General features: G+C 59.5%; 6 protein-coding genes across 11 annotated transcripts in view; 4 read left to right on the forward strand and 2 right to left on the reverse strand.

Annotated features, from left to right (window-relative positions):
- NXN (nucleoredoxin) overlaps nucleotides 1-3,218 on the forward strand; it is a 51,695-nt gene extending 48,477 nt beyond the window's left edge. Inside the window, exon 8 of the mRNA XM_075440420.1 lies at nucleotides 2,046-3,218. Coding sequence (XP_075296535.1) covers nucleotides 2,046-2,228 — 183 coding nt within the window. The 3' untranslated portion in view covers nucleotides 2,229-3,218. The remainder of the gene's footprint in view (nucleotides 1-2,045) is intronic.
- Nucleotides 3,219-4,967: 1,749 nt separating this feature from the next.
- MRM3 (mitochondrial rRNA methyltransferase 3) lies at nucleotides 4,968-7,222 on the reverse strand. Its single transcript, XM_075440290.1, has 4 exons — nucleotides 6,963-7,222; nucleotides 6,470-6,714; nucleotides 5,830-5,997; nucleotides 4,968-5,628 (listed from the first exon to the last, which is right to left on the reverse strand). The coding sequence occupies exons 1-4, from the start codon at nucleotides 7,220-7,222 to the stop codon at nucleotides 5,063-5,065; spliced, it is 1,239 nt and encodes a 412-aa protein (XP_075296405.1). The 3' UTR covers nucleotides 4,968-5,062.
- Nucleotides 7,223-7,232: 10 nt separating this feature from the next.
- Nucleotides 7,233-12,378, forward strand: GLOD4 (glyoxalase domain containing 4). Its single transcript, XM_075440291.1, has 9 exons — nucleotides 7,233-7,369; nucleotides 7,583-7,632; nucleotides 8,751-8,871; nucleotides 9,686-9,830; nucleotides 10,040-10,176; nucleotides 10,508-10,594; nucleotides 10,838-10,951; nucleotides 11,039-11,125; nucleotides 11,732-12,378. Exons 1-9 carry the CDS (start codon nucleotides 7,280-7,282, stop codon nucleotides 11,795-11,797), a joined length of 897 nt encoding a protein of 298 aa, XP_075296406.1. The 5' UTR covers nucleotides 7,233-7,279; the 3' UTR covers nucleotides 11,798-12,378.
- A 1,397-nt stretch (nucleotides 12,379-13,775) lies between these two features.
- GEMIN4 (gem nuclear organelle associated protein 4) lies at nucleotides 13,776-17,851 on the forward strand. Of its 5 annotated transcripts, none has more exons than XR_012765912.1 (3): nucleotides 13,776-13,824; nucleotides 13,905-17,279; nucleotides 17,771-17,851. XR_012765912.1 is itself a non-coding variant. In XM_075440124.1 (2 exons), exons 1-2 carry the CDS (start codon nucleotides 13,797-13,799, stop codon nucleotides 17,105-17,107), a joined length of 3,231 nt encoding a protein of 1,076 aa, XP_075296239.1. In that variant the 5' UTR covers nucleotides 13,776-13,796; the 3' UTR covers nucleotides 17,108-17,705. The 5 variants fall into 5 exon arrangements, 2 of the variants coding, with proteins under 2 accessions (XP_075296239.1, XP_075296240.1); XR_012765914.1 differs by having other exon boundaries at nucleotides 13,905-17,173; nucleotides 17,771-17,846; XR_012765913.1 differs by lacking the exon at nucleotides 17,771-17,851 and having other exon boundaries at nucleotides 13,905-17,173; nucleotides 17,245-17,705.
- Nucleotides 17,852-19,394: 1,543 nt separating this feature from the next.
- Nucleotides 19,395-23,408, reverse strand: TLCD3A (TLC domain containing 3A). The gene is made up of 5 exons (XM_075440126.1): nucleotides 23,123-23,408; nucleotides 22,705-22,788; nucleotides 20,435-20,648; nucleotides 20,150-20,245; nucleotides 19,395-19,664 (listed from the first exon to the last, which is right to left on the reverse strand). Exons 1-5 carry the CDS (start codon nucleotides 23,242-23,244, stop codon nucleotides 19,395-19,397), a joined length of 786 nt encoding a protein of 261 aa, XP_075296241.1. The 5' UTR covers nucleotides 23,245-23,408.
- Nucleotides 23,409-23,549: 141 nt separating this feature from the next.
- Nucleotides 23,550-27,271, forward strand: part of VPS53 (VPS53 subunit of GARP complex) — a 68,272-nt gene continuing 64,550 nt past the window's right edge. For both annotated transcript variants that reach the window (XM_075440040.1, XM_075440041.1), the window contains exons 1-2: nucleotides 23,550-23,662; nucleotides 26,295-26,375. In XM_075440040.1, coding sequence (XP_075296155.1) covers nucleotides 23,579-23,662; nucleotides 26,295-26,375 — 165 coding nt within the window. In that variant the 5' untranslated portion in view covers nucleotides 23,550-23,578. The remainder of the gene's footprint in view (nucleotides 23,663-26,294; nucleotides 26,376-27,271) is intronic.

Consider the following 27,271-nt stretch of genomic DNA (forward strand, 5'->3'; position numbering starts at 1 on the left):
GCTGGATATTCTGGCAAAGGGGCCCCAGCTGCGTTTGCTCCGAGGTGGAAAAGCCTGATGGCAAGTGAGGGAGATGCTGGGGACAGGCAGAGAGGGACAGGGGGAGGTGGGAGGGAGCCACCAGCTGCCCCTTCAAACGCTGAGGCTGCGGGCCCTGGGGAGAGGGCAGGGGCCGTTCGGGGGGGCAGCAGGGGCTGTGTTCCCACTGCTGGCCCCAGCATGAGCATCCCAGCTCCGCTCTGCCCTGCGCTGGGGCTCGGCTGGGCACGTCACTGCGGCGCTTCCCTGTCCCGTGTGCTGTTGGTGGCTGGGCTGGTGTTTGGGGCACGGGCAGGCTGCAGTGCTTGGAGCCGGGGGTCTGCTGCAGAAAATGGGAAATGAGAAAATGGGGCTTGTGGCCTCCCTTTGCCTCACACAAGCACTTTGCCTTGCTGCAGGCTTGAAAATGAGATAGGTTTTGTGTAAGGGTCAGGAAAGCTCCTGGGTTTTCCCTCCAGGCCCGTGGTTCCCCTCCCAGGGTGCTGCTCAGGGCCTGGGCAGGTGGCAGTGTCTGCGTGTCCGTGCGCCTGCTCCGTCCCTGCATGCTCACGTCACAGCCGCAGCGTGCTGCGAGCGGGGCCCTCCGCAGCCGCGCTGCGCACAGAAGGGTCCCACTGCGGCACCCTGGCCCCCCCAGCCAGGCAAGACCCCGCCTCCCGCAGCCCCCTCGGCCCCTCTGGGCAGGCACGCTGCTCCCGCTGCCGTAACAGGTCTCTGAGCATCCCCGCTCAGCCCCGCATCCCTGAATAAGCCCCTTGTTGGAAGGGCTGGTTTGGGAGGGTCCGGGACCTGCCCCCCTCCCCCAGAGCCTGCGAAGCATTTTCCTCCCGCTCGCCGGCTGTAGCTGAAACATTGCTGCTATTCATCCAGCTCCCGACGTCCCTGCGGCGGCCGGGCTGAAGAATGGGGAGCGTCCGGCACGTCCCATTCATCCGTCACCTCAATAGCCGGGAGCGCTGGCCCTGGGTCTCCGCCGGCCCCCGTGCACAAAGCAGCTCGGCCACAGCCAGGGCAGGCGCCTCCCATTCCTCTCCCAGCGCTGCCTGGGCCGGTTTTGCATGGATTAAAAATGTTTTTTGGATAAAGGACGAGGCATGCTGACACCTGGGCTGGGAGGTGGGAAGGGTCGGGGCCAGCCGAGCACCCCAGCCCCACGGCCGCGGGCCCAGCCCCGCTCGCCCTTCCCCGCCGCGGGGTCCGGCTGCGCCAGAAACCCCTGCAATGGAAGGGGAGGCGCGACAGGCGTTACCGTGCCGGCCGCCGCCACGTGCCGCAGAGCCGCCAGCTGCCAACCAGCCTCACCGATTTCTGTTCCCGCCCTCGGGAAGGGGCTCGGAGGAACGCCCCGCTATGCTGCCGCGCGCTGCGGGCTTGGCGGCGAGCAGATGAATCGCTGCAGCGCTGGCTTTTGCATTGCACAGCCTTGGCAAGAGACAAATTTGGTTTTGTCCTTCGCCCAGAGCTGTGCCGCGCCTGGCTGAAGGGAGGGCTGCCCCCCACCCCGCCAGCAGCCCGCTGCTGGGGAGCCCTGTGGCTTTTGCACATGCTCTCAGACACTTGGATCTGCTGGTGAGATTTCAGTGTTGCCTGAAAGCACGGGCTTTCATCCCGTTCCTATTTGCTCCCTTTGGCATCCGCCCCGGTGAGGGCGAGACCGTGGCTGTGCTGGCACAGGGCTGGCGAGGCCCCGCGTTCAGCACTTGCCCCCAGCTCCTGAGCTGCGGATGCCGCAGTCGTGGCTCCAGGGTGGTTTGTCAGTCTGGGGGTGCAGGGAGCTGTGCCCAGTGTGGAAAGGCTTGGAGGAGCGCGTGCTCCTATCCCAGCCTAGGATAAATCAACCCAGTTTGGTTTTGGTGCAGACCACGGGCAGAGCAGGCAGCAGGTCCTTGGGACCAAGCCCTTGGGAGAGGCACTTGTGGGCTGGACCACGGGATAGAAGCAACAGATGGCTCCTGGTGCCCTGGCTCTGCTGATGGCTCCTCTCTCCCTCTCGTTTTGGCCTCCAGGATGACATGACCGACTCCCTGCGGGATTACACCAACCTGCCCGAGGCTGCGCCCCTGCTCACCATCCTGGACATGTCGGCCCGGGCCAAGTACGTGATGGATGTGGAAGAGATCACGCCCGAGATCGTGGAAGCCTTTGTCAGCGACTTTCTAGCAGACAAGCTAAAACCCGAGCCCATCTAAGGGGGCTTCTGCACCAACAGACGTTATTTAAAACTAGGTCTCTCTTCCGCCGCTCGTGGATTCTCCAGCGTGTCCTCACGCCTGACCCAGTATCCAACCTTCTTGTGGTGCCTTGTTTTACGCAGTGAATCCTTCTCCTAAGCAAACTCCTTGAGATGCACTTTCAGCAGGGAGTCGTTGGCGTTTGGAGACTTCGCTTGTGCTTCATGGTGATATATTCTCTAGTAACCAGACCAGAACTGTTACTGTATCATTATTTTATACATGGCACTAGCTAGCAAGCAAATCTTTTTTGCATGGTGTTCTTCCCAACACGTGCATCAGGCAGTGGATGGGGTTCTCGGGGCTCTTTTCTTCTCCTTCTCCCCCTTCTTTCCTTTCCTACCGCCCCTGCTGACTAAGTGACATTAAGGAAGCAATAAGGAGACTGTCCCCTTCGCCCCTGGCCCGTCCTCCTTTCCACCGATGAGTACCAGTGCCCTGACGAGGCCAAGACAAAGTCTTAACTGCTGACAACCTCTGACAGACCACGGCGCAGCCGAGCTCTTCCTCCTGGGGGTGAGACCTTTCCGGGTGGGTTTCCCACCTCCTACCCCCCACGCCCACAGACACTGGCTGTGCGTGTCGGGGGTCCCCCACCTGCGACCGGCGGATATTCCTGCCCTCGCTTGCTGAGCCAGGACCACCGCCACCGGGCTGCTCCGGCCTCTCCGTCTCGCCCTTGTGCTCTCCCCGTCCCCTCTCTCCTCTTCTCTGGTATGAATTGTCCTGTCCCTTCTATGTTAGTTGATTGAGCTGTTTTTCATAGGTGTGTCCCAAACCTGACGTTACTGGTGCTGTTCTTTAAAAAATAACCAAAAAAACCCCAACAAAAAAAAAAAAAATCCCTCCCTAACCCAAGCAGCACAGCCAAGCCCCCAAAAAGTGACATTGTAAAAACTGTACATGGTGATTGGACCTTTGTAATAAAACTGTTATAATAACCTCGTCCTTGGAGGTCCCGATTGCCGCGTCCCACCATCGGGGAGAGAGAGCCCGCCCGGGACCCGTGCGGGAAGAGGAGCCCCCAGCCAGACCCCGTGGGTAGGTGCCTGTGCTGGCAGCTCCCGGCGCTGCGGTGGCTGAGCCGGGGTCACATGTTCCCCCCGGGGCTCTTGGCTGTTCCTCACCCCGGGGTGCTGACTGCCACGAGCTGCTCGGAGGCTCCCCGGAGCAGGGAGCACCCACCCTCCCCGTGAGCTCTGCTTGCAGCCCCCCAGCCGAGGGTCCCCCAGCTCTTAGCTGGCAGCGGCCGCCATGGTTTCTGCCAGCGTCGTGTGCTGAATAGCGGCCGTTGTGCGAGCCAGCGCTTTCCCTTTCAGCTCGTTACTCAGCGATGGCAGGATTACGGCCTCTCCCCTTCTGTCGCTGCGGCAGCAACCCACCCTGGCAGGAGCTGGGAAGGCAGGAGCCGTATAAATCCACCCTGTGTTCTGCGCGGTTCAGAGGCGCTCGTGTTCGGCGGTGAAGTGACCGGTGAGCTGTGCGAGGAGGAGCTGCGCTGCCTGGCTCGCCGGTCCCAGAGCTGGGGGGGCCGGAGGGGCTGCGTGTGGCTGGGCCAGGGGCAGGGGCTGGCCCGAGCACGATGGCAATGGCACGAAGGCGGTGGGAGCTGCGGCTTGCTGCGTCTCCCAGGGCGTTGGGCTTTGAGCAACCCACCCGAAATTAACCCTAAATTCAACTCTTACCCCTTTACTGGAGATTTCTGAGGAAATGCGCTTTTCGGTGAGTTACCCTCCGCCGCAGGGTTGCGGGCGCATGCAGTGAGCTGCGGCGAAGCAGCTGAGCAGCGGCGTTGCCTGCGCTCAGCGGGTGCCCGATGGTCTGGGGGCAATCGTGATGAGTTTGCGCTTTGGGAGGCCGCAGGGTCTGCAGCACTTGGTCATGCAGCAGGAGGTCATTTTTTTTTTTTTTAGAGGGACATGCCCTGTTCCCCTCTGGACGCTGTGGTTCAGGCTCCCAGTGAGGCCGAGAGCACAGCACTGCCGTAGCTGCTCAGCAGGAACTCGAGCAAAGCAGCAATTTTCTGCCCAAGAACTGGGTCATTTGGGGTCAGTCTGATGAGACCAGAGCTGGAACTGAGCTCTGGAGATGACAGAATTGCTCGGCTGGAGCAGTTTCAGGCTTGAGGCAATGCACACCCAGCCCGGGCAGCGCTCTGCACCACGTGGATACGAGGCTGTGGGCACGGAAGAGGCGGAATCTCCGTCTCTGGGTATTTTTCAAGCAGATGATATCAAAAATTTCCATTTGCTAATGAGAAACTGGAGCCAGCGGAGAGTGGGCTGGTGGGAAGTAGCTGATTGTGCGACTCGCAGCCAGTGTAGAGGCGGCATTTTTCAGCGTGCAGCTCACGCTGCCGCAGGAGCCGTCCACCGACACGCAGCTGCCGGCGGTGCCGAGCGCTGTGCAGCCTGGCCGGGGCTGCGGCACATCCCGCAGCTGTGGCGGGGGGTTGCCACGAGCCGACGTGCTGCCCTCCAGGAGGACTGGGGGTCTCCCTCCCCGGGGCCCAGTGCCCGCTCCCCTCCAGAGAAGCAGCGGTGCCCACAGCTCCCTTCCCACCCTCGTTCATAATTCACCCGCGCCAAGGCCTCTCCCTTCTCACAAGCATCACCGTGCGGCCGCAGCGCCCGCGGCCTCGCCCGGGAGTCACGCACCCCGCCAGGCACACAGCTCCAACGCTGCCTTTCAGACCCATTTACTGCAAACCAAACAGCCCGAGCTGCGCTTTTATTAACTCTACAGCACGCCAGGGAGAAGAGATGCTTCTCCAGCACCCAAACCCCTGCAGGTTAGCCCACGCCAGGGAACGTCTGCCTTTCGTCTTCCTTCTCGTGCCTCCTCCGCAGCAACTGTCTCTTCCCCTCAAAGAGCACAATGCCAGCGGCGATAGCGGAGTTCAAGCTGTCCACGCCTGGCACCACGGGAATGACCAGTCTCTTCCCCCCGGTGCTGGCCGCGAGGTGGAGCGCGTCTGGGCTCAGACCGTGGGTCTCTCCGCCGATCACCACTGCCACTGGGGTCCGTGTCCAGTTCTCGTAGTAATACTGTGCGGGCAGCTCTGGGATGCAGACGCCTGCTGCTCCCTCATCATCCTCTCGCTCAGGAGCGGCCTTGGGTTTAGATTTCGCAGGAGCTTTCGGGTCGCCAGGAGCAGAGCCAGCCCTGCCCCCTCCCCTCGGCACGGACGCGGTCTCAGCCCGAGCGCCTGGGTCCTTGTTGTCGGCCACGCAGACCTGGACGCCGGCAGGAAGGTTGCTGGGAACAGATTCCCAGTCCAGGCTGGCGACGACGGGCAGACGGAAGTGAGCGCCCATGCCTGCGCGGAGCACCTTTGGCTCCCACGGATCCACGCAGCCTGAGACGGGTGGGAGGAAAACAGCGACACTGCAGCGGCTGCGAGAAGGACGGGTTCAGTAGCTGCTGCCCACAGCAAATCATGCCTGTGCCAGGCACTGCTCACAAACTCGGCAGCAACACCTTCAAGCACCTCTTACTCCCTGCCTTACCCCCAAATTACTTAAACTACGCTTCTTTTTCCCCAGGGAAAGGCGCTTACCTTTGGTGAGCAGCACTTTCTCACAGCCTGCTCCTGCTGCAGATCTCAGAATCGTCCCCAGGTTTCCCGGATCTCGGATGTTGTCGCAGATGAGGAGCAGCGGCAAGGAGCTGGTGAGCTGAGCAGCAGGGTACGACATCTTGGCAGGGTTGGGCTTGGCAAAGATCCCTGAGGAGACAAAGTGCTGAGAGGCTTCTGGCTAACACACCCCAAGGAGAGGGCCCAAATTTTTCTGAAGAGGTGCTGGAGGAAGCACTGGGGAGAGCACTGCTTAGGAGAAGTCTGAGAAGAGTTTGTCACTTGACACGGAGAACTACTTCCCAGCAGAGCTGGAGCAACATGCTATGAAAAAGGAGCATTAGAACCTTTGGGGCACTCTAGGAACCACTTCCACAGTTACCACGGCAGGGCAAAGGAAAGGGAATTCTCTCAAATTATGCCCAGCATGCCAAGGGAAAGGGAATTCTCTCAAATTATGCCCAGCAGGCCGAAGGAAAGGGAATTCTCTCAAATTATGCCACTCTTGACACACGCCAGAATGTCCAGAGCAAGGTTATGAAGAGGCTGTCATTATCTGCTTACGAAGGGCGAAAGGAGTTTCCCTTTGAGCAGCGCTGCGGCTGTTTCCAAGGCCACTTACCCACAAGACCCTGAGGAGTGATGAGGTCAGACCAGCTCTTAATGTCTTCAAACTTCACCTTCACCAGGCTGGCCCGCTTCAGCTCTGCCTCGGGCAGCTCCTTCAGGTGCCCCACGCTGCTGAAGAAGAGGGTCTGCAGCACGGCCCCTGCCTCCAGCGCGTCCCTGACCAGCCTCTGCCCCTCCAGCAGGACCTTCCCGTGCTGATCCCGAAACTTCTTCGACTTGGCGACCGTCACCGCTTTTCTGCAGAGAAAGTTACTGGGGGGGAGCGGCCGCAACGCCAACGCCGCCGCCAGCGAGGTGTCCGCCGGCCTGGCGAGGTCCCCGGTCTCCTCAGCCCGGCTGTGACCGCCATCGCGGTACAAGCCCCCCGCGCCCCGGACCCCCAGATGTCGAGAATTGCCCCGCGTTCTGCCGACGGGACCCCGCAGCTCGGGGCCCAGCTCCCCCCTCACCCCGCGGCGTGGCGATGCCCGCGGGCCGCGCCTCACCCCAGCCTCCGGTCACCGGGCGCCGCCTTCTCGTACCACAGCCCCGGCCCGGCCGAGCTCCGCTGCACCGCTGCCGGCGGCGGCTCCGGGGGGCCCCGCTCCTCCTCGGCCGCCGCGCCCCGCTCCTTCCTCGGCGCCAGCACCCGCACGGGGCTCCGCCGCAGCGCCCGCACCCCGCGCCGCCCCGCAGCCGCCGCCCCGCCGGGCCGCGCCAGCGGAGAGCGGCCCAGCCCGGCCGCCAGCCTCCTCAGCGCCGCCATCTTCCTTCCGTCACCGCCGCGCGACGCGACGCGCGGTGACGTCACGGCCGCGCCGCCATGGGGGCTCGCCGCGCGCTCCACTTCGTCTTCAAAGTCGGGGACCGCGGGCGGAGCGCGCGCTTCTACCGCGAGCTGCTGGGCATGAGCGTGAGCGCGAGGGGGGCGCGGGCGGGGCGGGGCGGGGCGCGGCGCGGCGGCTCCGGGGCTCCCCCGGCCCGGCGCTGTGCGGGGACCGGCGGCTTCTCCCGGACCGGCTGCCCCCGGGGGAGCCCGTGCCCCGGGGCTGCCGCGGCGGGGGGGGGGGGGGGCAAGGGGGGGAAGGCGGCTTCTCCGGCTGAGCTTTCCGGCGCGGTTCGGCAGGTGCTGAGACACGAGGAGTTCGCGGAGGGCTGCAAGGCCAGCTGCAACGGGTGAGTGACCCAGCCGCTGCCCTGGGCAGCCTGCTCCAAGGCCTGACCGCTCCTTCGGTACAGACGTTCTTGCTAATCTCCAATCTGAACCTCCCCTCACGCAGCTTGAGGCCGTTGCCTCTTGTCCTGTCGCTTGTCACTTGGGAGAAGAGACCACCCCCCCCTCACTACCCCCTCCTGTCAGGGAGCTGTAGAGAGCAATAGGGTACCCCCTGAGCCTCCTCTTCTCCAGCCTGGACAGCCCCAGCTCCCTCAGCCGCGCCCTGTCAGACTGTTCTCCAGCCCCCTCCCCAGCCTGGCTGCCCTTCTCTGGACACGCTCCAGCCCCTCCATGTCCTGCATGGAGTGAGGGGCCCAAAGCTGAGCACAGCACTCGAGGTGCGGCCTCACCAGCGCCGAGTACAGGGACATGATCCGTGCCCTGCTCCTGCTGGCCTCACCATTCCTGATCCAAGCCAGGATGCCGTTGGCCTTCTTGGCCACTTGGGCACACTGCTGGCTCCTGTTCAGCCAGCTTCCGACCAACACCCCTGGGTCCTTTTCCACCGGGCAGCTTTCCAGCCACTAACACAAGTGTCGCTGTATTACACCTATAGACTGACACTGAACTTATAAAACTGTTTCTAAGCTTTCCTGGAGTTACATTTGATAACACTGAATTTTTACAGGCATGGGGCTCTCTCTGCTCTTGAGTTAAAAATCTCTCCTGGTAGCCCTGAAGGCTTTTGTCTTCAGGGATGAAAGAAGTCTTACAATCTGATGCCTAACCGCTTACTTTTCCTACTTCGCAATAAGGAAGTGCTCGTATAATTCCAGCTGATGAGCAGTTTGTGCTCTTAGCCTGTGGGCTGTTAAGAAGGAGGTAGAATTGTTCTTTATTGCGTGGTCATGGATGACAGCCCAAGGTCAGAACTGTTGAGCAGGGGGATGCCAGTCTGCTGCGTGCCGAGCTGCAATGGGAATTCTTCACGGGTAGCAGCTCCCACTTGGTGGGAGGTTACTGGGTCACCTGTGCTGTTTGGTTACTCTAGAAAGGCAGTTCTTCTTTGAAACACTGATACTTGTAGTTCTTCAGGCTTGTTTCTGATATTGATGATAATTAAATATGGATGTTCCAGCCCTTATGACGGAAGATGGAGCAAAACGATGGTGGGCTACGGGCCGGAAGACAATCACTTTGTTGCAGAATTGACTTACAATTACGGTATCGGAGAATATCGCCTGGGCAATGACTTCCTGGTGAGTACCACACTCAGCAGCAAAATCTTTCTTATTAAGTTTTTTTTATTATTATGATTAGGAGTCTATCTGGCATATAGGTTGTACCAGTTGCTTTTTTATGCTGTTTGGTTCCTTAAACGCTTTTTATTCTTGCTTTTGTAGTTGTCTCCAAGTTGGATGAGCAGAAACTAGAGCAGCTTTGTGCTCACGTAGGATCCAGGAAACGCTTCCTTGAGCACCTTCCCGCTCAGTTGCACTGCGTGTAGGATAGCTGATATTGGCTGTCAGATATAGCCTGGAACGATGAGCTAAGAAGGATCTTGCTAGAGGATAACACTCTTTTATCTATTATTACTTAATTCTTTGTTATTTATTAGCTGACAGCCAATTAAGTTTTCACATTTCCTCTACGAATACGTGTAATGTGTTTGCTCGTTGTTTGCCCTGAGCTAATGTTCTCCCCCTGGTTTGTGGGGGGTCAGGGAACAGCCGCTTGCAGCCACAGATGTCTGCCTAACCTGGCAGAACACTTAGGAACTTGGTTTTCCTTTTCTGTACAACGCGTTGAATCAGAGATTTAAATTCCTTTGGCTTTTCGTTTCCCTTTGGTGTGAAAGAAGGGTAGATTAATGCGTTCCCGATATATGTGGGATGCGCAGTAAGACTAAGCTTATTTTATAGGAGCGAGATACCTGGTTTTCAGGAGATCATATGGTCCATGGGTTATAAAAAGTAATTTCGTTTGCCTCTGGCAGAGGCAGACCCCTGAAAGGTAGGACTTACACGCCACCCGCCCTGTGAATTTTGTGTGCGTCTGTTCTGTTCTCACTAGGGCATAACGCTTGTGTCCAGCCGGGCTGTGAGCAATGCGAAGAAGATGGGGTGGCCCCTCAAAGAAGTCACAACTGGTATTTTTGAAGCTGAAGCCCCAGGGGGGTACAAGTTCTACTTGGAAGACAAGGAACAGCTCAAGCAAGGTGCAACACACACGCTCGCTCTTGCTGGCGTTCAGGAGGGATTTACAAGTGGGAGGTTAGAACGGGCTGAGCGCTTGTCTGGATGCCATTTTATGAAACAGAGCGTGTTTTTGTTGTTTCTTTGTTACTTTCCTTCTCAAGAAGGTATAACTGTGCGTTTCAAACTACAATATATTTGTAACTAATTTCAAATCACTGCAATTTTATAGATCCTGTGCTAAAGGTTACCTTGGGTGTCTCCGATCTGCAGAAGTCTGTTAACTACTGGTCTGACTTGCTCGGGATGAAGCTATATGAGAAGGATGAGGAAAAACAGAGGGCTTTGCTAGGCTATGCGGATAACCAGGTTAGTCCTCACAAAACTTTCCAGTTCCCATCTTTAAGAGTTGCATCTCCTCGTAGAAACCTCTCATTTCATGAGAATAAAATCTTAAAGGGAAAAAAAGCTCATAATTAAAGCAACTGTGCGCTTAATTTTTTGTGCCTTTAAATTAAGGATTGCATACACTTAACTGCTTTGTTTAAAAAACAGCTGTGGTTTGCTCTGGTAGTTCTGGCTTGGTGGGAGGTGTGTGTATGGGTGATCTTGAAATCGTCCACATCACTGAAAAACTGGAGCGAATGTAGCAGTGAGAGCAGCGTCCTTGCAAGTCAGGCTTTCTGTTTTGCTCTTTGAGTGTAAGTTGGAGTTGAAGACTGTTGGAGGAGCGGTGGATCACGGGACAGCGTTTGGGCGGATTGCCTTCTCCTGCGCAAAGGAAGAGGTAACGATCGCGTTTCCCTTAGCCCTTTCGTTACCCAGAGCCGACTAGTGGGAGATTAATGTCTAGCATTAGCAAAATACCCAAGGTGTGAACAAAATAATACTGAGCTGATACTTCATTTGTATTTCTCATGGTGGGAATGCGATGGAGTTGTGGGTAGTAGGGAAGCGGTAAATGAGAACAACCTGAATGCATCTGATCTTCATCTGGCTAGGGTTGATTTTTGTTGATTTTCTGTTTAAGTTGCCAAACATTGAAGCACTGATGAAAAAGGAGAACCAGAAAATTTTGACGCCTCTGGTTAGCTTGGACACACCTGGCAAAGCCACAGTGCAAGTGATTATTTTGGCTGATCCTGTGAGTAATATTGGAAATAGCAATTAAATTCGATTTAAATTTCTCTCTGCCATTTATCTGACTTACCTGCTCTTAAACTTGGTGTAGGATGGCCATGAAATCTGTTTTGTGGGAGACGAAGCATTCAGAGATCTGTCCAAGGTGGATCCTAATGGTGACAAACTGTTAGACGATGTAAGTACTGCTGTCTGCACAGTGGTTTGCTTCCTGATCAGAGACACCCGTAGAATCTGATTTTCATTACACGTGGAGTTTTCTGAGAAGCAAGCCGTACAGCCTCTGAGCTGCGGTTGTTTTCTTGCTAAGAAAACCACAGTTTTTTAGAATTCACTTAGCGTCCTGGCTGGAGTTTTCGGGCCCCGCTCTGGGGGCAGCCGGCTGGTGGAATGTCTTGCGGCACACGCCAGCAGTGCTTTGGTGTGAGTTACTACAGAAGCCGATCCGTGAGCTGCAGTGACGTCAGAGCAGCTGGACGTCCTCCCGAGGCAGAGGGGCTCTGGTGCCGAGTGTGAGCTCTCTGGGAAGGCCGTGGTTCAATAGCCTCGTTCGCTCTTGTACTACCAGATCTGCTATTTAGGTGCTGCAGCAGAGAGCACTGGTTTTCAGGGTCTGTTTTCCTTACTAGCGTGTCAAAATTAATTTATCCATCAGAATAGCTTTCCTCCAAATTAGAAAGCTGCCCTGTGATCAGCGTGGGTTTGTGGGGTGGGCTGGCGAGCGTGAGCAGCGCCTGGCGACTCGGCTGGTGTTCTCAACGTGCCCACGCTCTTCTTCGTGCAGGCCATGGCAGCGGACAACAGCGACGGATGGTTTGCTGCGCAGAACATGAAGAAGGCGTCTGCTTAGCTGGGGAGAAGGACGGGGCTGCTCCTTCGTGCCTCGGTTTTCATCCGAGCGAAATGCCAATCCTCTGTAACGTGTTGCATGACCTCTGCCAGTAAGAGCGGCCCGTGCTAGTCTGTTTGTTTGATTTACTCTTGTGTCTCTTACTGCTGCTCTCTCTTCTCAGGCGAATAGCGTGTTATCCTTCCAAAAAATCAGGCTGTGCAGTGGGGAGCAGGTTGAGCATGTGGCTTCAAAAACAGGTCCTCTGTTAAGAGGAAAACCTCACACTTCTGTGTTGATATTATTATCCATGAAAAAGAGATTGCTAGATTCATTACAACATCTAATTCTCTAACTAATTGGCTTTCGCCATCCTGGATTTGCAGCGTGGAGCAGAGACTTTCAGGGAGCCGTGGCTGTGAGCATCGCAGGTACCCCGCTGGCCAGCTTCCGTGGCGATGTGTTGGGCTGAAGGGAAGGGCTGTGTGCGCAGAGCTCGAGCAGTTCAGCTGTCGTAGTCCGTGCGTCTCTGCTGGGAACAGAGAAATTATCTCGAAGCACATGAATATTCTAGTCCGGAATAAACCCTGTTTTCATCCCAAGATGTTTTCCCAGCTTTCGAGGTGGTCTGTTCACTCGGGAAGCGCGTGGTGTGTTTCCTGCTGGGGTCACGTTATTGACGTGGTGGTCTCCAGCCCACACCAAGCTCCTGTGTACCTGTCTCCTGATGGCAGCGCACGCAGCCGTCCGCGTTCCGGGTGGGAGCCGGGGCCGTGCTTTGGGGTGTACGTGGCAGCGCTGTGCTGTCCGCAGAGGTGCTGCAAGGCAGCTTGAAATGAGCGTTATCATGGTTCTGCAATTAGCTTTTGATGAGAAAATTGCCTTTGGACGTAACAGTTCAGGTTTGTTCCGCTGGAATGAAGTCGCTCTGCTTTTGCTGGTGGCGTAAGGGCTGGGAACACAGGGAGTGGTTACTGGCACTGTGCGTGTCGGGCACGCGGCCTGGTTTGTCATCTTGCTTGATGAAAACCTTTAATTAAAGTTCCACGGAGAAAAGCAGGCAAAATCAGTGCTGTTAGCAGTCGCCAAGGCACGTCGGCGCTTGGACAGAGTGTTCTGAGTTTAAGCAGGAACAATTCCTCGCTCTGATTTTGCTGTTTGAGATTTTTGGTTCGAGCTCGGTGGTGATTTTCAGTCATGTACCGACCCAGACAGAACTGTCGTGCGCTAGCTGCGCCCCTGAACTGCTGCCGCTTGCCAGTTAAACAGAATCCCAGCATGTTTGGGGTTGGCAGGGCCCTCTGTGGGTCACCCACCCCAACCCCCTGCCCAAGCAGGGTCACCCAGAGCAGGCTGCACAGGACCGCATCCAGGCAGGGCTTGAATATCTCCAGAGAAGGAGACTCCACAGCCTCCCTGGGCAGCCTGTGCCAGGGCTCCGTCACCCTCAGAGTGAAGAAGTTCTTCCTCACGTTCAGATGGAACTTCCTCTGCTTCAGTTTGTGCCCGTTGCCCCTTGTCCTGTCACTGGGCACCACTGAACAGAGTCTGGCCCCATCCTCCTGACACCCCCCCCTGCAGTTATTTATAAGCGTTTATAAGGTCCCCTCTCAGCCTTCTCTTCTCCAGGCTGAACAAGCCCAGCTCCCTCAGCCTCTCCTCGTAGGAGAGATGCTCCAGTCCCCTCATCATCCTCGTAGCCCTCCGCTGGACTCCCTCCAGTAGCTCCTCGTCTACCTTGAACTGGGGAGCCCAGAACAGGACACAGCACTGCAGATGGGGCCTCACCAGGGCAGAAACGAACGAAGGCGGCTGGGGAGGGCGGCGCGCGTGCCTTCCTCCCGGCTGCCCCCCGCGCTGCCCCTCCCTGTTAATTGCGCTCTCGATTTTCCCGCACGCTAATTAATCGCGGGGAGGGCTGGGTGGCCCATGGGTGGCGCCACCGCCGGGCCGCCAGGGGGCGCGGCGCGGCGGGGCGGGGCCGCGCTGCCGCCGTGACGTCAGAGCGCGCCACGCGCGGATGGGCAGCGGTGCCGCCATGGAGGCCGGTGGGTGCGGGAGCGCGGGGCGCGGGGCGGGCCGGGCGGGGGGGCCGGGGCCGGGCCGCGGTAACGGTGTCTCCGCGCAGGGCCGTGGGGCGTGGGCGAGGAGGCGGCCATCCTGCACGGCGGGTTCCTGCTGGCCGCCCGGCTGACCCAGCCGCGGCCGCTGCGGGAGCTGCGCAAGGCCGACTGGGCACGCGTGGGACCCCCCATCACGGACGCCCTGGGGGAGATCGGCGCCCGCTGCCCTTCGCCGCTGCGGCACGGCCTCTGGAAGGAGGAGGCGGTGGCCATCGTCTGGGCCAAAGTCCTGCTGCCGGGCCCGCCGGCCGCCGCGCTGGACCGGGGCTGGAAGGAGGACGGCTTCTTCTCCGTGGGCAGGATGATCCCCGAGGTGAACCACACCGTCCTCTTCGAGCTGGCCAAGGCCCTGGCCGCGGCCCGGCCCTTCGCGCGGCTGCTGCTGGCGCTGCCCCGGGACGTGCGCCGGGGCCAGCTGGAGGAGCTGGTGGAGTACGTCGCCAGCGAGACCTCCCCGTCCGACATCAGGTTCTTCTCAGACGTGTGGTGGGAGGTGATGAAACACCGGGAGGAACAGGAGGATGCGACAGTCTCTGCTTTCAGCACTCTCATACGTCAGCATGGGTGCGAGTCCTCTCTGGACGATGGTCTCCAGCCCCCAAAGAGGTTCAAGGGTGACCCAGGCTCTCTGAACGACCCCCCTGCTGCCACCAGCCTGCTCGTGGCCCTGATAGAGGGGTTAAAGCAAACCTACCGGAGCATCGCCCAGCCCCGCGCCAGGTGCTATGCCTTGGCCAACCTGGTGGAGCTGCTGACCGCCTTCACCGAGCTAGGGGCGGAGGGCAGCCCCCTCCCTGTTGTGGAGTACCTGGAGAAGATCAGCTCTGTCGTCAGCCTCTGGACAAGCGACACTGAGAGCCAGTTCCACCACAGCGGGCTGGACGAGAAGGTGAAGGAAGCAGAGAGAAGCATGAGCCTCTTGCCCATGGCCAAGCTCTCTCGTGAGGAGCTCTTTGGTGGCTTGGACTTTCTCTGCAGGCTGTTGCATGCCTGGGGAGAGGAGCTGCAGGGCACCCTGAGCAGCTCTGAGGGGCTCTGCTATGAGAGCTACCGGCTTCTGGACACTCTTACCACCCTTGGGAAGAACCTGGTTTGCTTCTCGGAGACTAGAGACCTGGGTGAGCATGAGACACGCGTAGTGTTAGAGCTAACACAGGTCACTAAGGACTTTCTCAAGGAGACCAGTGCCAGCCTGAAGGGCAAGGATTTGGATGCCAGCCTTGTGTCTTCAGTTGCCATGACAATCATTGAGCAAAAGCTGGACCGGCACGTGGAGATGTGCTCCGTTTTTGCTTCTGAAAAGACCTGGGCCTTTTCAAAGGACTGGGCTGACTGCCTTGTGAAAAGCAAAGCTCTCTTCCAGAAACCAGAGCTAGTTCTGAAATTGCTGGAGACGCTGGTGAACTTTGCCGTGTCCCGCCAAGACAAGGAGGGCCGAGAGCTGCAGATGCGAGTGACCAAAGCCATCGTGGAGTGTTACACTGAGCTTTCGTTAACCGACAAAAACAAAGTGATCTCGGGCATCCTGGCGTCCTGGGGCGGGCCAGGTCTGTCCCTGAACTTGCAGGCTGTCATGGAGGGGTTCCAGGAGGATCTGAATGTGACTTTCAACCAGATCACGAAGAGCGTGTCTGATGAAGGCCTGACCAGGGCTGTGGCTTCTGTGGCCAGGCTCGTGCTGCTGCACCCCGAGGCCACAGTGAAGCAGGTCTGTAACCTTGCTGTCGTCAACCTGGGAGCACACCAGTTCCTCGCGCAAATCCTCTGCTCCTTCCCAGTGCTGAGCTTCCTGGAGACCCCCGATGATCCGGGCAGGCCGTGCAGCCTGGTGGTGAGGTGTCTGGAGGAGGCAGTGTGGGGGAGGCTTTCCACCGTGAGGGAAGAGGAGCAGTTCCTGGAGTTCCTGGCCGTCCTCATGCAGCCAAGCTCAGCTGCCCCGCTCGTGTCTCCTGCAGAGGTGACCAAAGCCTTTGTCCTTCCCTATTTGAAGTCAGACTGTGCTCAAATTGACCTGAGCCTGCAGATCCTCAGTAAGGTTTTGGGGATACAGTCCTGTTCAGAAGAGCACTGGATCAAATCCTGTCACCCATTCCCGCTTCTCCTCAGCCTCTGCAGGCTTCTAGATGGTTACACAAAGTACTGGCATCGGCCTAAGGACCAGCTCTTCCCTTTGCTGGAGTCCAAAGACCTGGTGCTGAGCATCCTCTGCCAGCTCTGCGAGGTGGTAAGACCAGAAGCCGCCCCCTCCCCGGAGCTGTGGGTCCAGTCGCTGGCTTGGCTTCACAGGAAGGTGGCATCACTGGACTGGACCATCGGTCTCCGGCTGAAGAAGCTTTATGGAGACCACTTCAAGAACGAGGTCCCGGCAACGCTGTTTGAGATCTGCACGCTTCCTGAGGACGAGTGGACGTCCCAGCCTCTGCCAGCGTATGGCCCGGGCAGCGGGCTTCTGGCGTGGATGGAGTGCTGCTGCGTGTCCACAGCACTCAGGGAGACAATGCTGACGCTCCTCACGGTCAGCGTGGACAACCCTGAAGAAGTGAATCTTTTCAGCAAAGGGTTCCTGGTGGCCCTCATTCAGGTCCTCCCTTGGTGCAGCCACAGCGAGTGGAAGAGGCTCACGCACGTGGTGGAAAACCTGCTGCAGAGGCAAGTCCTGCACGTGCCGTACACGCTGGAGTACGTGCAGTACATGCCCCTGCTCAACCTCCGGCCGTTTGCCTGCTGCCTCCAGTTCTCCGTGCTCCTCCTGCGGGGCTTCCAGCTCCTCTGCAGCTCCAGCTGTTCCAGCTGGCTCCCGGCAGAGGCTTGGCTCCACGTGGTCCAGCTGTACTGCAGCAGCCTGACGGACCTGCTGGGCTCCGTCAAGAGCACCGCGGGGCTCCCCTCGCACCCCAAGGAGGACAGGACCTCCACGCAGGAAGTGTCCTTCGTCTGCATCCAGATGTTCTGCCACCTGCTGCACGTCGCCGCCATGCTGCCAGACACGGGGTGCGGCGAGCCGCTGGTGGTGGTGGCCTTGGAGATCCTCTCGCAGTATGAGACGTTCAGCAGCGCCGATACCTCCCCCAGCAACGCGCTGCGGAGAGCCAACGAGAGGCACTTCCTGGAGTCCATCACGGACAACGTCGGCGACGAGGCGCTGCGCGGCACCCTCCTGCAGAAGCTCGGCAAGCTGGGGGCCCGCTCGGCCGGGGAGCCGGCGTGAGGAGCTGGAGAGGGCTACAGAGAAGAGCACCAACCCTGCCTCGGGAGACCCCTTACGTGGGAAGCTGTAAGATCTGCAATAAACCCTAGCTGATTTTCTCTGCTGAACTCATTTCCCAGAGCTGTGTTTTCTTCCAGCCTGTCTGCGCAGCGAGGGGGCCGTGTAAAGACGGGTAGGAGCCGCCGCTCTGCTTTCCCGGCGGGAATGGCTGTTGATGCAACTGCTCTGAGCCCGGCTGCCGGTGCCGTGGCTCCAGCCGTGCCTGCTGGCGTTCGGGATTCACACAGGGAGCCCGGCAGCCTCCGGCATCAGGGAAAGGGTTTCCCTCCGGCTCCCCTGCCGCCAGCCCTCTCCTAGTCCTGGGCGGATCACCGGGTTCGCCATGTGCTGCCGGAGGCTGGGAAGCGAGTCGGGCGAGTTCAGGACGGGAACCTTTGGTAACACGCGTGCACTGCTCCTGCCCGGAGGTGGAGGTGCAGCCGTGACCCCGTGCGTGAACGTCCCCACCCCAGAAACGAATGGCACGTGGGAGAGACAGGCAGTGGTGTGACTCAGGAAAGAAATCTTTATTGGTCTCCCGACAGGCGCAGTATGAAATAGGGCAGTGTTAGTGCAAACTGAGATGCCTCAATGGCTTTTTTTTCTTTTTTCTCCTTACATAAGGCACATTATTTGCAATGAAAACGGTGAGATACAGACATCTGTAACAGGCAGCAAGCGATTTATAACAGCAGCCGCTCTCCATCGTTAACGCAAGAGCAGTGTTTCTGCAATAACCGACCGCCTGTTGGAAGATTCCTTTGTTCTGCCCTTTCCAGACCACAGCCCTGGCTGGGACCAGAACCGGCACCCAGCACTGGGTCCTCAGCCCTTCCAGCTGGTGTTTATGGACAGAACGGAAGGCACGGAGTGGTCTCCAGGCACGGGGGGCTGCCTTGGAGCAGGGGACCCCCAGGTGAGCGCGGGGGGCTGCAGGGAGGAGGGGGCTGCCCTGCCTGGCGCTGGCTGCAGGGAGGGCACCGAGCGGCTGCTGTCTGACCTGCGAGGCTTGCGATCCCCGGGAGGCCTGTCCCCGTTTCGCCGTGACCGAAGGTGGAAATGGGCTGAACCGGTGAAGGACACAGCTCAGTGCCCTGCTCCGGGGTTGCCGGTTCCTCCCGTGCTGACCCGGTTCCCCCCCTGCCAGCCCCAGCAGACCTCGCCCCCCAGGGGAGTGGGATGGGGCAGAGGGACAGTCCATACGACCGGGGCTCCGGCTGTACTGGGACCCGTCGAGTCCTGCCAGGGCTGCTGGTGTCGGCTGGAGGGAGGGCACGGCAGGCTGTGCCCGACAACTTCAAATACCTGTTGGGAGATGTGGGGCAGATAAAACCAACCGCAGGTAGCGGAGAGGGTTGGAAGTTGCTTCCCCTGCCAACGAAAGGCTCTGCACAGTGCCCAGAGGGGGACTTTGCAGTGCCCTGTCCTCATCCTGCTCTTCAGCCACGGGTGCTCTGCCCTGCCAGCGTTGCTCCGAGATGGCGTAACCGTTCCTCTGTCCTGGCGTGAGCTTCTCCCCCCTCCAGCCTGCTGGGGAGGGACCCCGGAGCCCCGCTGCCCTGGGACTGTCAGCCACAGCCACCACAGCTGTATTGAAAAGCACCTTTCGGGTAAGTGGAGTCTTAAATTTTGAGCCCCGCAGCGGTGGGAGGTGAGAGGCTGAGCGCGGCCATAGTGTGGAGGCAAAGTCGGTGAAGGTCGGGAACGAGCTGTGCCAAACCGTGCCGCAGCCCCGGGGCCTGGCTCTGCTCTCGGCCGGGCGCTGTAAACCGGAGCCGGGGGAGCGAGTCGGGGCGGCAGCAGGTCCGGCTCATGGCTTGCGCCGGCCCAGCGCTGCTGCGTGGGGCCGGGAACCCTCCAGCATCGCCTCCGCCACCATCTCCGGGCTGCGGGCTCCTTCGAGCCTCGCCAAGCTCGATGCCGGTGTCTGGTGTCAGCCCTGAAAGACGTGCGGGGGGGGTTGGAACGAAACCCCTCTCGTGTAACCGTTGTGTCGCAGCGTTGGATCCCAGAAGGAACGCGGTGCTCCTGGCTGGCTCCTGCCCCGGCTCCCGCGGGTGGGAGGGCACGAGGCCCCGGCGCGGCGTGGGAGGAAAGCCTGCCTAGGCCTGGCACGGCGGTGGAGACGGCGAGGCTGCTTCCAGCTCCAACAGCCCCGTGGCATCGCCGCGCTGGTCCCCGCCGGTGGAATAAACCGGGGGGGGCTGAGCTTTTTCCACCCCCCGCGCCGGGGTGCCGCTGCCGGCCGTTATCTGCTTTTGTCGGCGGGCGAGCTGCCGTAGAGCCGGGCGGCTTTGCGGCAGATGAGCCTGAACCAGTAGAGCTGGGGGGCGATGAGGGAGGCGTTGGCGATGTTGCAGTGCAGGGGGATGCGGAAAGGCACCATGTAAATGGGGATTCCCACCTGCCTGGCGTAGGCCGCGTACATGAAGGGGAAGAGGAGAATACGGCAGAGGAAGAAGGTCACCAGGACGAGGATCCCGTTCACCTTGTGCAGGAGGGTGTCCTGCATTTTGAGCTGGGGAAAGAAAGAAGGCGAAGGTGGGGTGAGCAGCGAGCACCCCATCGCTCCTCGGGCGCTGGGAGCACGGAGCTGAGCAGGCGTGGACATGGGGAGCGTTTTGGAGGGAGCAGGGAAGCAGGGTGGGAAGGGATGGAGGGGGAAGGGAGGCACACGGTGGGCAGAGGGCTGGGGCAGGAGGAAGGGAGCGTGGTGCAGGAAGGGGGGGGGTGCAGATGGGAGGAGGCAGCACCAGGCCACGGCACAGCTCCCAGTTTGGGGATGCCACTGGGCATGCTGCTTCCTGGGGAAAGGAATGGGAACCTAACAGGAGGCAGCACTGGGGGGGAGCTTGGGGTTGCAGCTGTGGGGCTGCCCCCCTCCGAGACCGCCCCCCAGCCCAGCTGCTGCAGGAACAGGGGCTGAAGCAGAAGGGCAGCCTGGGGCGGCAAAGGGGTGTGAGCCTCTGGGGGGGTCCCAGACCCCCGTCCCTCCTCGCCTACCTGCATGAGGATTTTGCCCAGCGATACGAAAGGCGTGCTCAGCTCTGCTGTGAAGATGCAGCCCACGAAGAAGTCCCCCAGCTCTCCCCTGAAGTGCTGCAAACAAAGGCAGCAGTGAGCATCTCCTGGGGAGGTGGCCGGGAGCCAACCCCGAGCATCTCCCGGGGGTCGCGGGTTCCCGACTGGCAGAGGTGCTTTGCCAGACGCAGCCTCGGCCGCGAGCCCTTGCAGCCACGCGGGGCTCCTCGCCGGCCGGGTTCCACAGCGGCCGTGCCCAGCCCTCACCTGGGTGACGGGGGTGAGCACGACGAGGATGAAGAGGTGGTGGGTCACCATCAGCCGCTCCTGCAGGAGGAAGCTCCGCACGCTGGCCAGCGAGTGCTTCTTCTCCGCGACTCCCCGGTCCCGGCTCTTGTGCCAGTGGCAGAGGTACATGACGTAAATGTCGTAGGTCATGTAGGGCACGAGGACCCAGATGTACTCCACGGCCAGCCAGTGCCTGGGGAGGAGCAGCACACACAGCGGCATCGCAACAGCACCGAGCACCTCGGATGCTCTGGAAGCTGGAAGGGAGCCTTAAGGGCTGAAATGGCAGATTTTGAAGCTGAGGGGTGTCGAAATTTAACTCGATCTGGCTGAGCAGAGAACAGGTACCTGGTACGTGTGGAGGATGCCGCCTCGGCCCTGCGCCTGCTTCGTACTCGGCCGTGCTGGGCACCGAGCTCGGCCCAGCCAAGCACAAACACGGCGCTAACGGGCAGATCTTGATTAGCCCTACGGCCGGGTGTTTGCTGTGCGGGCCAGGGGCACGGCACCGCTCGAGATCCAGCGCTAATCCGACTCCTTTGCAGCAGGTGCTCTTCTCCCCTCAGCCCTGGGACACCCGGAGCTGATGCTTGGTAGGAAAAAGCTCCAAGACTCAGTCCTTTCTGCCCGCCACACCGCTTCGACCGGCTGCCTAACCCGGGGAGCGTCTGGAAAGCACCTGGAGACCTCAGAGTTAATTAGAGATGCCTGGCCTGGACTTTGGGGAGTGAAGTACAAAATGTCTAACACAGGCAATGAGCCCCTGCGAGATGTTGGTCTGTTGGGCAATAGTTGCAGGCAGCTGCCTGTTCCCAAAGCGCGTCGGAATCCCGGTTGCACAATCAGGGCAGCAGCAAGCCCTGCTCTGCAGGGACACCGGGCTCCTGAAAGAGTCCTGGCTGAAACCACACCGACTGAGGAGAGAAAAAAAAAAACAACAAAACCCTACACCCTATGCTGCCGCTTCAAGAAATGTAGCTTGGGGCCTCAGTAAATCTGCCTTTGCTCTCCTGCCGGCTCCAGAAAAAAATGGTAGCCTGCGTCCCTGTCCCAGATAGAAGGATGCAAATGATGTTCAGCAGGGAGGGGAAGTGACCAGCTGCTGGGTTTGCAAAACTTGCCCAGGGCTTTGGCGCGCAATTACAGTGTCAGAATGTAATAATTGTCTGCCTGTGTAAATAAACTGGCAAATTTTATTGCAACCCTTGTGATGCTTCCCAGCTCTCTGTCTTGCTGCCATTCTCCGAGACCTGCCCTGCTGAGCACGGGGCTGTATTTCCTCCAGATTCACAGAAAATCTAGGTCTCCGACCGCCAAGCGTCTGCTCGGAGCTGCTGGCCTGGAGAGCACCCGGGCGAGCACACGGCTCCGGGGAGGAGGAGCGCTGCCGGCAGCGCCTTCCGGCTGTGCGGGTCTGGGATTTGTCATCTGACCTATCTGTACAGCAGAGATTTTTATTTTAGAGCAAAAAGAGTAACTCATTAAACTGCCTGGGTGAAGCGGGACTGAGCAATTTGGGTAGGTCTCGCCTTCTAGCGCGAGGCAGGACATTTCACATCTGTGTGCTAAAGGCAAGTCTGCAGCGACCGAGAGGGCAGCCCTCCCACAAATCCAGTGTGACAGTCAAATTCCAGCCCAGCGTAATTATATTCTTCCCTCCTACGATTTTCTCTGCTAATAGCTGGATAATAGCTTTGTTTTTAAGTCTTCTGACCCAGACTGCGCTATCGCTCCTGCCGAGAGCCCCTTCTGGGGCAGTTTATCTCGGAGCACCGCGGACGCGGCGATGCGATTTTCCTTCAGAGCCAGCGCTGTACTGGTTTCCTCTTTTCTGGGCTCCTCCAGAACCCATCCGGGGCGCAGGAGGGGATGCACCTCTAAACGCGGTTCTGACTAGGTCTGCTCGACTCGTCAGCCATTTCAGCCCCCAGCGAGGAGACTCCTTGCCCCTTCAGCAGCGATGATGTCTGTAATTCTCGCTCACCCATGGGCCGCTGTTACAGCCCGCGCTCAGGAGCAGACCCTCTGTGCCGTCAGCGCAGCCCCAGGTCTGAGCGCACCCAGCACGGCAGCGCCTTGCCAGGGCTGCACGGCCAGCCCCCTGCCCAGCCCTTCAGAGCGGAGGGAAGGAACGAGAAGCTGGTTTTCCTCTCCCAAGCCTTCGGCACGCAGGACTCCAGCTGCGAGCCAGCCGGGCACGGCCCCTGCGTGCTCCTGGCGGGACAGCAAGGCTCTGGGTCGGGGTTTACCTGTCGTACACCACGTCCTTGCAGTTAACGACAACCGTGATCCCCGACACCGTCGCCATCGTGGCCTGGACTGTTGACACCAACCTGGAAGGGAGAAGGAGGACGCGGGTCACCCCGGCAGGGCCGAGGCGCGGTGGCGGCGGCGGTCGCACCTGGGAGAGCCGTCAGCGCTTCGACGCCTACCGCGTGCCTGCCCCGAAAGCCGCCGCTGCCTTCCCCCGGAGGGGGGGGGGTCATCGCCAGGCCTCGTCCCTTCCACCCCCAGGGATCAGGGGGGACCCTGCCCGCTCCCCACCACAGCGGGGTACCCCGGGCCGGGCCGGGGGCTGCCGCGGGCTCCCCGCCGCCGGGGCTTGGTGCTCCCGACCCGCCTGCTCCGTGATGGGCACCGGCCGCCTCCCGCCGAGCCCCCCCGTACCTGCCGCTGAGGAGGATGCGGTCCTTCGGGCTCCATCCCGGGGCGGCCCGGCGCAGCAGCCGGATGCAGAGGGCGAAGAGCCCCGGGAAGAAGGCGGAGGCCAGGGCCAGCGTCCGCCACATGGGGAACGGCCACCGCCGCTTGTCAAAGGCCGGCCCGGCTCGGCCCGGCCCGGCTCGGCTCCGCTCTGCTCGGCTCGGTTCGGCTCCGCTCGGCTCGGTTCGGTTCAGTTCGGTTCGGCTCGGCCCGGCTCGCCTCGGCTCCGACCGGCCCCGCCGCCGGGACGCGCCCCGCACCGCCGGGCGGAAGACCCCGCCCCTCCCGGTGCAAACCCCGCCCCCGAGACCCCGCCCATGTCGATTCCCGCCCTCCTGCCAGACCCCGCCCCTAGGGGAGGTGATTGGTGGGTCCTCCCGCATCCCGGCGTGCCCCGCGGCCCGGAAGCGGCGGGCCGCCATGGAGGAGGACGAGCCGGAGCTGGCGGCCGGGCTGGAGGCGGCGCTGGAGCTGGCCCCCGCTGTGCAGGCCGCCATCGAGCAGGTGCGCCGGGACCGCGGGGCCGGGCGGGGGGCGGCTGCGCCCCGCCGCCGGGCAGGACCCCTCCGGGCAGGGGCCGGGTGCGGGCGCGGCCCGGTGCCCGCTCCGTGAGGGCCCCGGCGGGCTCCGCGCCTTCCGGTGCCTGGGGCGGGGGGAGAGCCGCTGGGCCGGCTCCGGTGTCCCTGGGCCGCGTTAGCCATGGGGGGTGTTCGCTGTCCGACAGGGTGCGAGGCCTGGCGTCCCTGGGCCTCCCTCGGTGTCCCCCGGGTGTCTCTGGGTGTCCCCGTCCGGGCCCTCCGCCTGAGCGCTGGCAGCAGCGGGGTGAAGCGGCCCGCGGCTCGCCCTCGGGCCGGCTGATCCAGATGTCTCGGCCTGGCTCTCGCGGTCGGCGTTGTGGTCCAGCCCGGGTCCGTCAGTGTTCCCGGGAGCCCAGCAAAAAGCCGTGAGATCCGAGGTAAAACCGTGTGGCCGCCGGAGCCTGGCACTGCCCTCGGGCAGCCCGCCGTCGGAAGGGCCGTTGCTGGTGGTGGGGGTCTGCGGGCAGGGGCTGACTCGCCGAGTGTCGCTCAGAGAAGTTTTCTCGCTTTCTGGAGCTCTGAGGCTTGCGGAGCGCTGTTGGTGGCTCTCCGCGGTGAGCTAGGGCAGAGCCGTGGGGGCTGGTACGGCGCATGGAGACGAGGAGGGTAGCGCAGCTGCTCTGTGGGTGCTGTGCCAGCGCTGGGATGTTATTGCTCCAAAGAAAGAGATGCCCCGCATGCCCCATCTTTACATGGGGTTGGCACACTTGGCAGTAAGCCAGTGATAACTTTTGCTGAAACTCTGAGAATTGCTAAATTAAATACCAGCTTTTGAACTTGTCCAGCAGAAGAATCCCCTGCACTCTATAGAGCCTCTGTGTTTGCAAGCCAGAGAAGCCTGGTGTGATTTCTGACATTGTACAACCAAAGAAAGTTACCTAATGACTTTTTCATCAAGCACAAAATGTCTTTTCAAGGTAAAACATATCTTCTAGAGACAGACTTGGCTTGAGGTTTTGGGCAGTGGAGAATCCACTGCATCCCTGGCTGAGTTATTTTAACAGGTGAAAAGGCTGTAGGCAGATACTCGCATCCTGAGCCAGGGGAGATGTAGAGGATGGTGCAGCCTCCTGCCTTCTGTCACTTCCTCACTGGCAGTTACCAACCCAACAATCCCGTGGTTCCCGTGAGTGTTCCTTCATCAGCTTTGGGCAAAACCCGCCAGGTTCTGGTGAAATGAGCAGAACTGGCTCAGCTGCCTGCTGCCTGAAGTGGGGCAGGGAGCACGCGCAGGCTGGTGCTCCACCAAGCGTGGGGCAGTCATTTCTGGTTCGGGGCTGTGACAAAGACCTGCGGGTGGCAGCTTCTGTAGCTGGCACAGCTGCCTGCAGCGGCGATCTCTACCTACGGCTGGAGAGTGGAGCTGCTGGTGAGCCTTCATCTTCCATTCTGCCCCTTGCTTCAGGTACTCTTGATGCTTGCGGAGATTTGGGATCGATTGAATCTGCAGGAGCTGTGAGCCCAGGGCAGGCTGTGGTGCTGCAGCTGTGCTTTAGTGATGGGCTGATGTCAGGGCATCTTCCTCACTCGGGCACGACCTCCTGTGTATTGAACTGCTGCCTGCTGCTTCTTGGCCATAGGGTTAACTCTGGGAAAGCTGCTGCAAAGGCCTGTTTCAGGGAGAAGTTGCTCTGTTTTAAATGGTCTCACTGCTTTTGTGCTGTAAAATGCGTAAAACAGCGTAAAAGCTGCCTGTGCCCAGGTAACGCAGGTTTCTGCAAAGGCTTTCGGTGACCAGGGCGATGCCGAGGCGTGAGCGGGGTGAGCTATGCGTTGGCTAGGCAGGGTGTGACCATGGAGTGCAGAGCTGATGGCTGCGCAAATACAGAATGAATATGGTAGCAGAGAAGGGAATGCAGCATGTTTTAGTCTGTGGGGACAAAAAGCAAAGCCTGGCAGCCGCGTTCGTGTCATTTGAGCTGCTTCTGAGGAGAGATGAGATCTGTTTGCACCACAGCTGCTCTTTTCCCTTTCCCGTGGGTAGGAAGAATCATTCAGCAGATTCTGTTTCTCTCCCTCTTTTTTTCATGTGAAAGCAGCAAACCCAAGCCTCCAGGGAACTTGTACAACTGTTTCTGAATTCGTCATGTTTCCTGCTACGTGGCTGTGAAAAGCAAATCCTCCGTCTCTCACCACAGGGCTTTGCAAAGCCCAGGCAAAGATGGGGCGATGCCTCAGCGGGGGGTTTCATTTCCAGACAACGGCAAGAGCATCGGCGTGGTTTGGGATGCATAATTGATGGCTCGCATGTCTCGGGGATTCCTTGCGCGTGGTCGACCATGCTGGGGCTGTACGTGGAAGCAGGCGTGTATATAATTTGTGTTTATCCAGGCTGATAGCTACAGGAATTTTAGTGGGTTGGAGACCTCCAGAGCACGTAGCTGCTTCACTCCCGGGCAGAGGCCCGGCCGCTCGCTGTGCACGCTTGTTAGGACGGTGCTGTGAGACACAATCGGAAGTGGGTGCTGACGTAATTAAAAGTGGTGGATACTGTGTAAAGTTACAGAAATTAATGGTGAGGAATTGTTGATTGTATTTGTTTTCCTCCCTCTCTTCAGGTATTTCCCAGCCAAGATCCCCTGGACAGAGCAGATTTCAACGCTGTGGAGTATATTAATACTCTCTTTCCAACTGAGCAAGTAAGTAGTGCTTGCAGTACAGCCCTCTCAGTGCAAGGGATAGCCTGATAGTAAGGGACTGCAGGCATGTTTAAACCTGTATCCACGCCTTTTCTTTTGAACAGTAGCACAGGTAGTAAGACAAGAACAATAATCGCTTCTTACATTCGCATCTCACAAGGTTCACTGTCGTTGTGTGGTTTCTTTCCACCCAGAGCGCTTGCTGCATTGAAAGTCCTGCTTTGATCTGTAGCGATAAATTAGTTTTCTAGACAGAGGTATCTCTTTCATTAAATTTCATAATTTTCCATGTATTAATCACTGGTGAATACTCAGGGGTTTTAGTCAAATAAGGCAGGTGTTGCCTGTGAAGTGTCACTGGAGTCATCCATGTTTAAAACCTGTTCCTTCTTTTGAGATTTAAAGAATGAGGTTGCCATGGGCTCATATCTGTATTTTGTCTTCCCCAAATGAACCCCAGGGGCAGTTTTGGACTAAGCTATTGCAAAAAGGAGGTGTTTGTGCAGCTGAAGATTGGGTTGTGAGGCAGCTCCAGCATTCACCGTGTTTAAGATCCTCTGCAGCACAGGCTTTTTTGGCTGTCAGCTGTTCCCAGTCAGTTTTCTGGTGGTGCTGGCTTGGCTTTTTTCCCTTTGCCAGTAGTGGGGAGCTGTTTCCCCTGAAATACCCCCACTACAGCCCGGGCAGCAGCCAGGCCTCCTCCACCCCTTGTGTGGGTGTCCAGGCTCTGCGGGAGGGTCTCTGTCCCACTGCCGGTCACTGTCACCTCAGCGTTTTGGAGCTGACCAGGCAGGGCTTAGGGCTGGGTGGAAGCGGGGAGCTGCTGGGACCTGCACAGCTGTACCGTGGCCTGCCCCAGCTTTTGCTGCTCTTCGTTACGTGACCTGAGGAGCAGC

Source organism: Opisthocomus hoazin, chromosome 20 (assembly GCF_030867145.1).
Source record: "Opisthocomus hoazin isolate bOpiHoa1 chromosome 20, bOpiHoa1.hap1, whole genome shotgun sequence".
Classification (NCBI taxonomy): Eukaryota; Metazoa; Chordata; class Aves; order Opisthocomiformes; family Opisthocomidae; genus Opisthocomus; species Opisthocomus hoazin.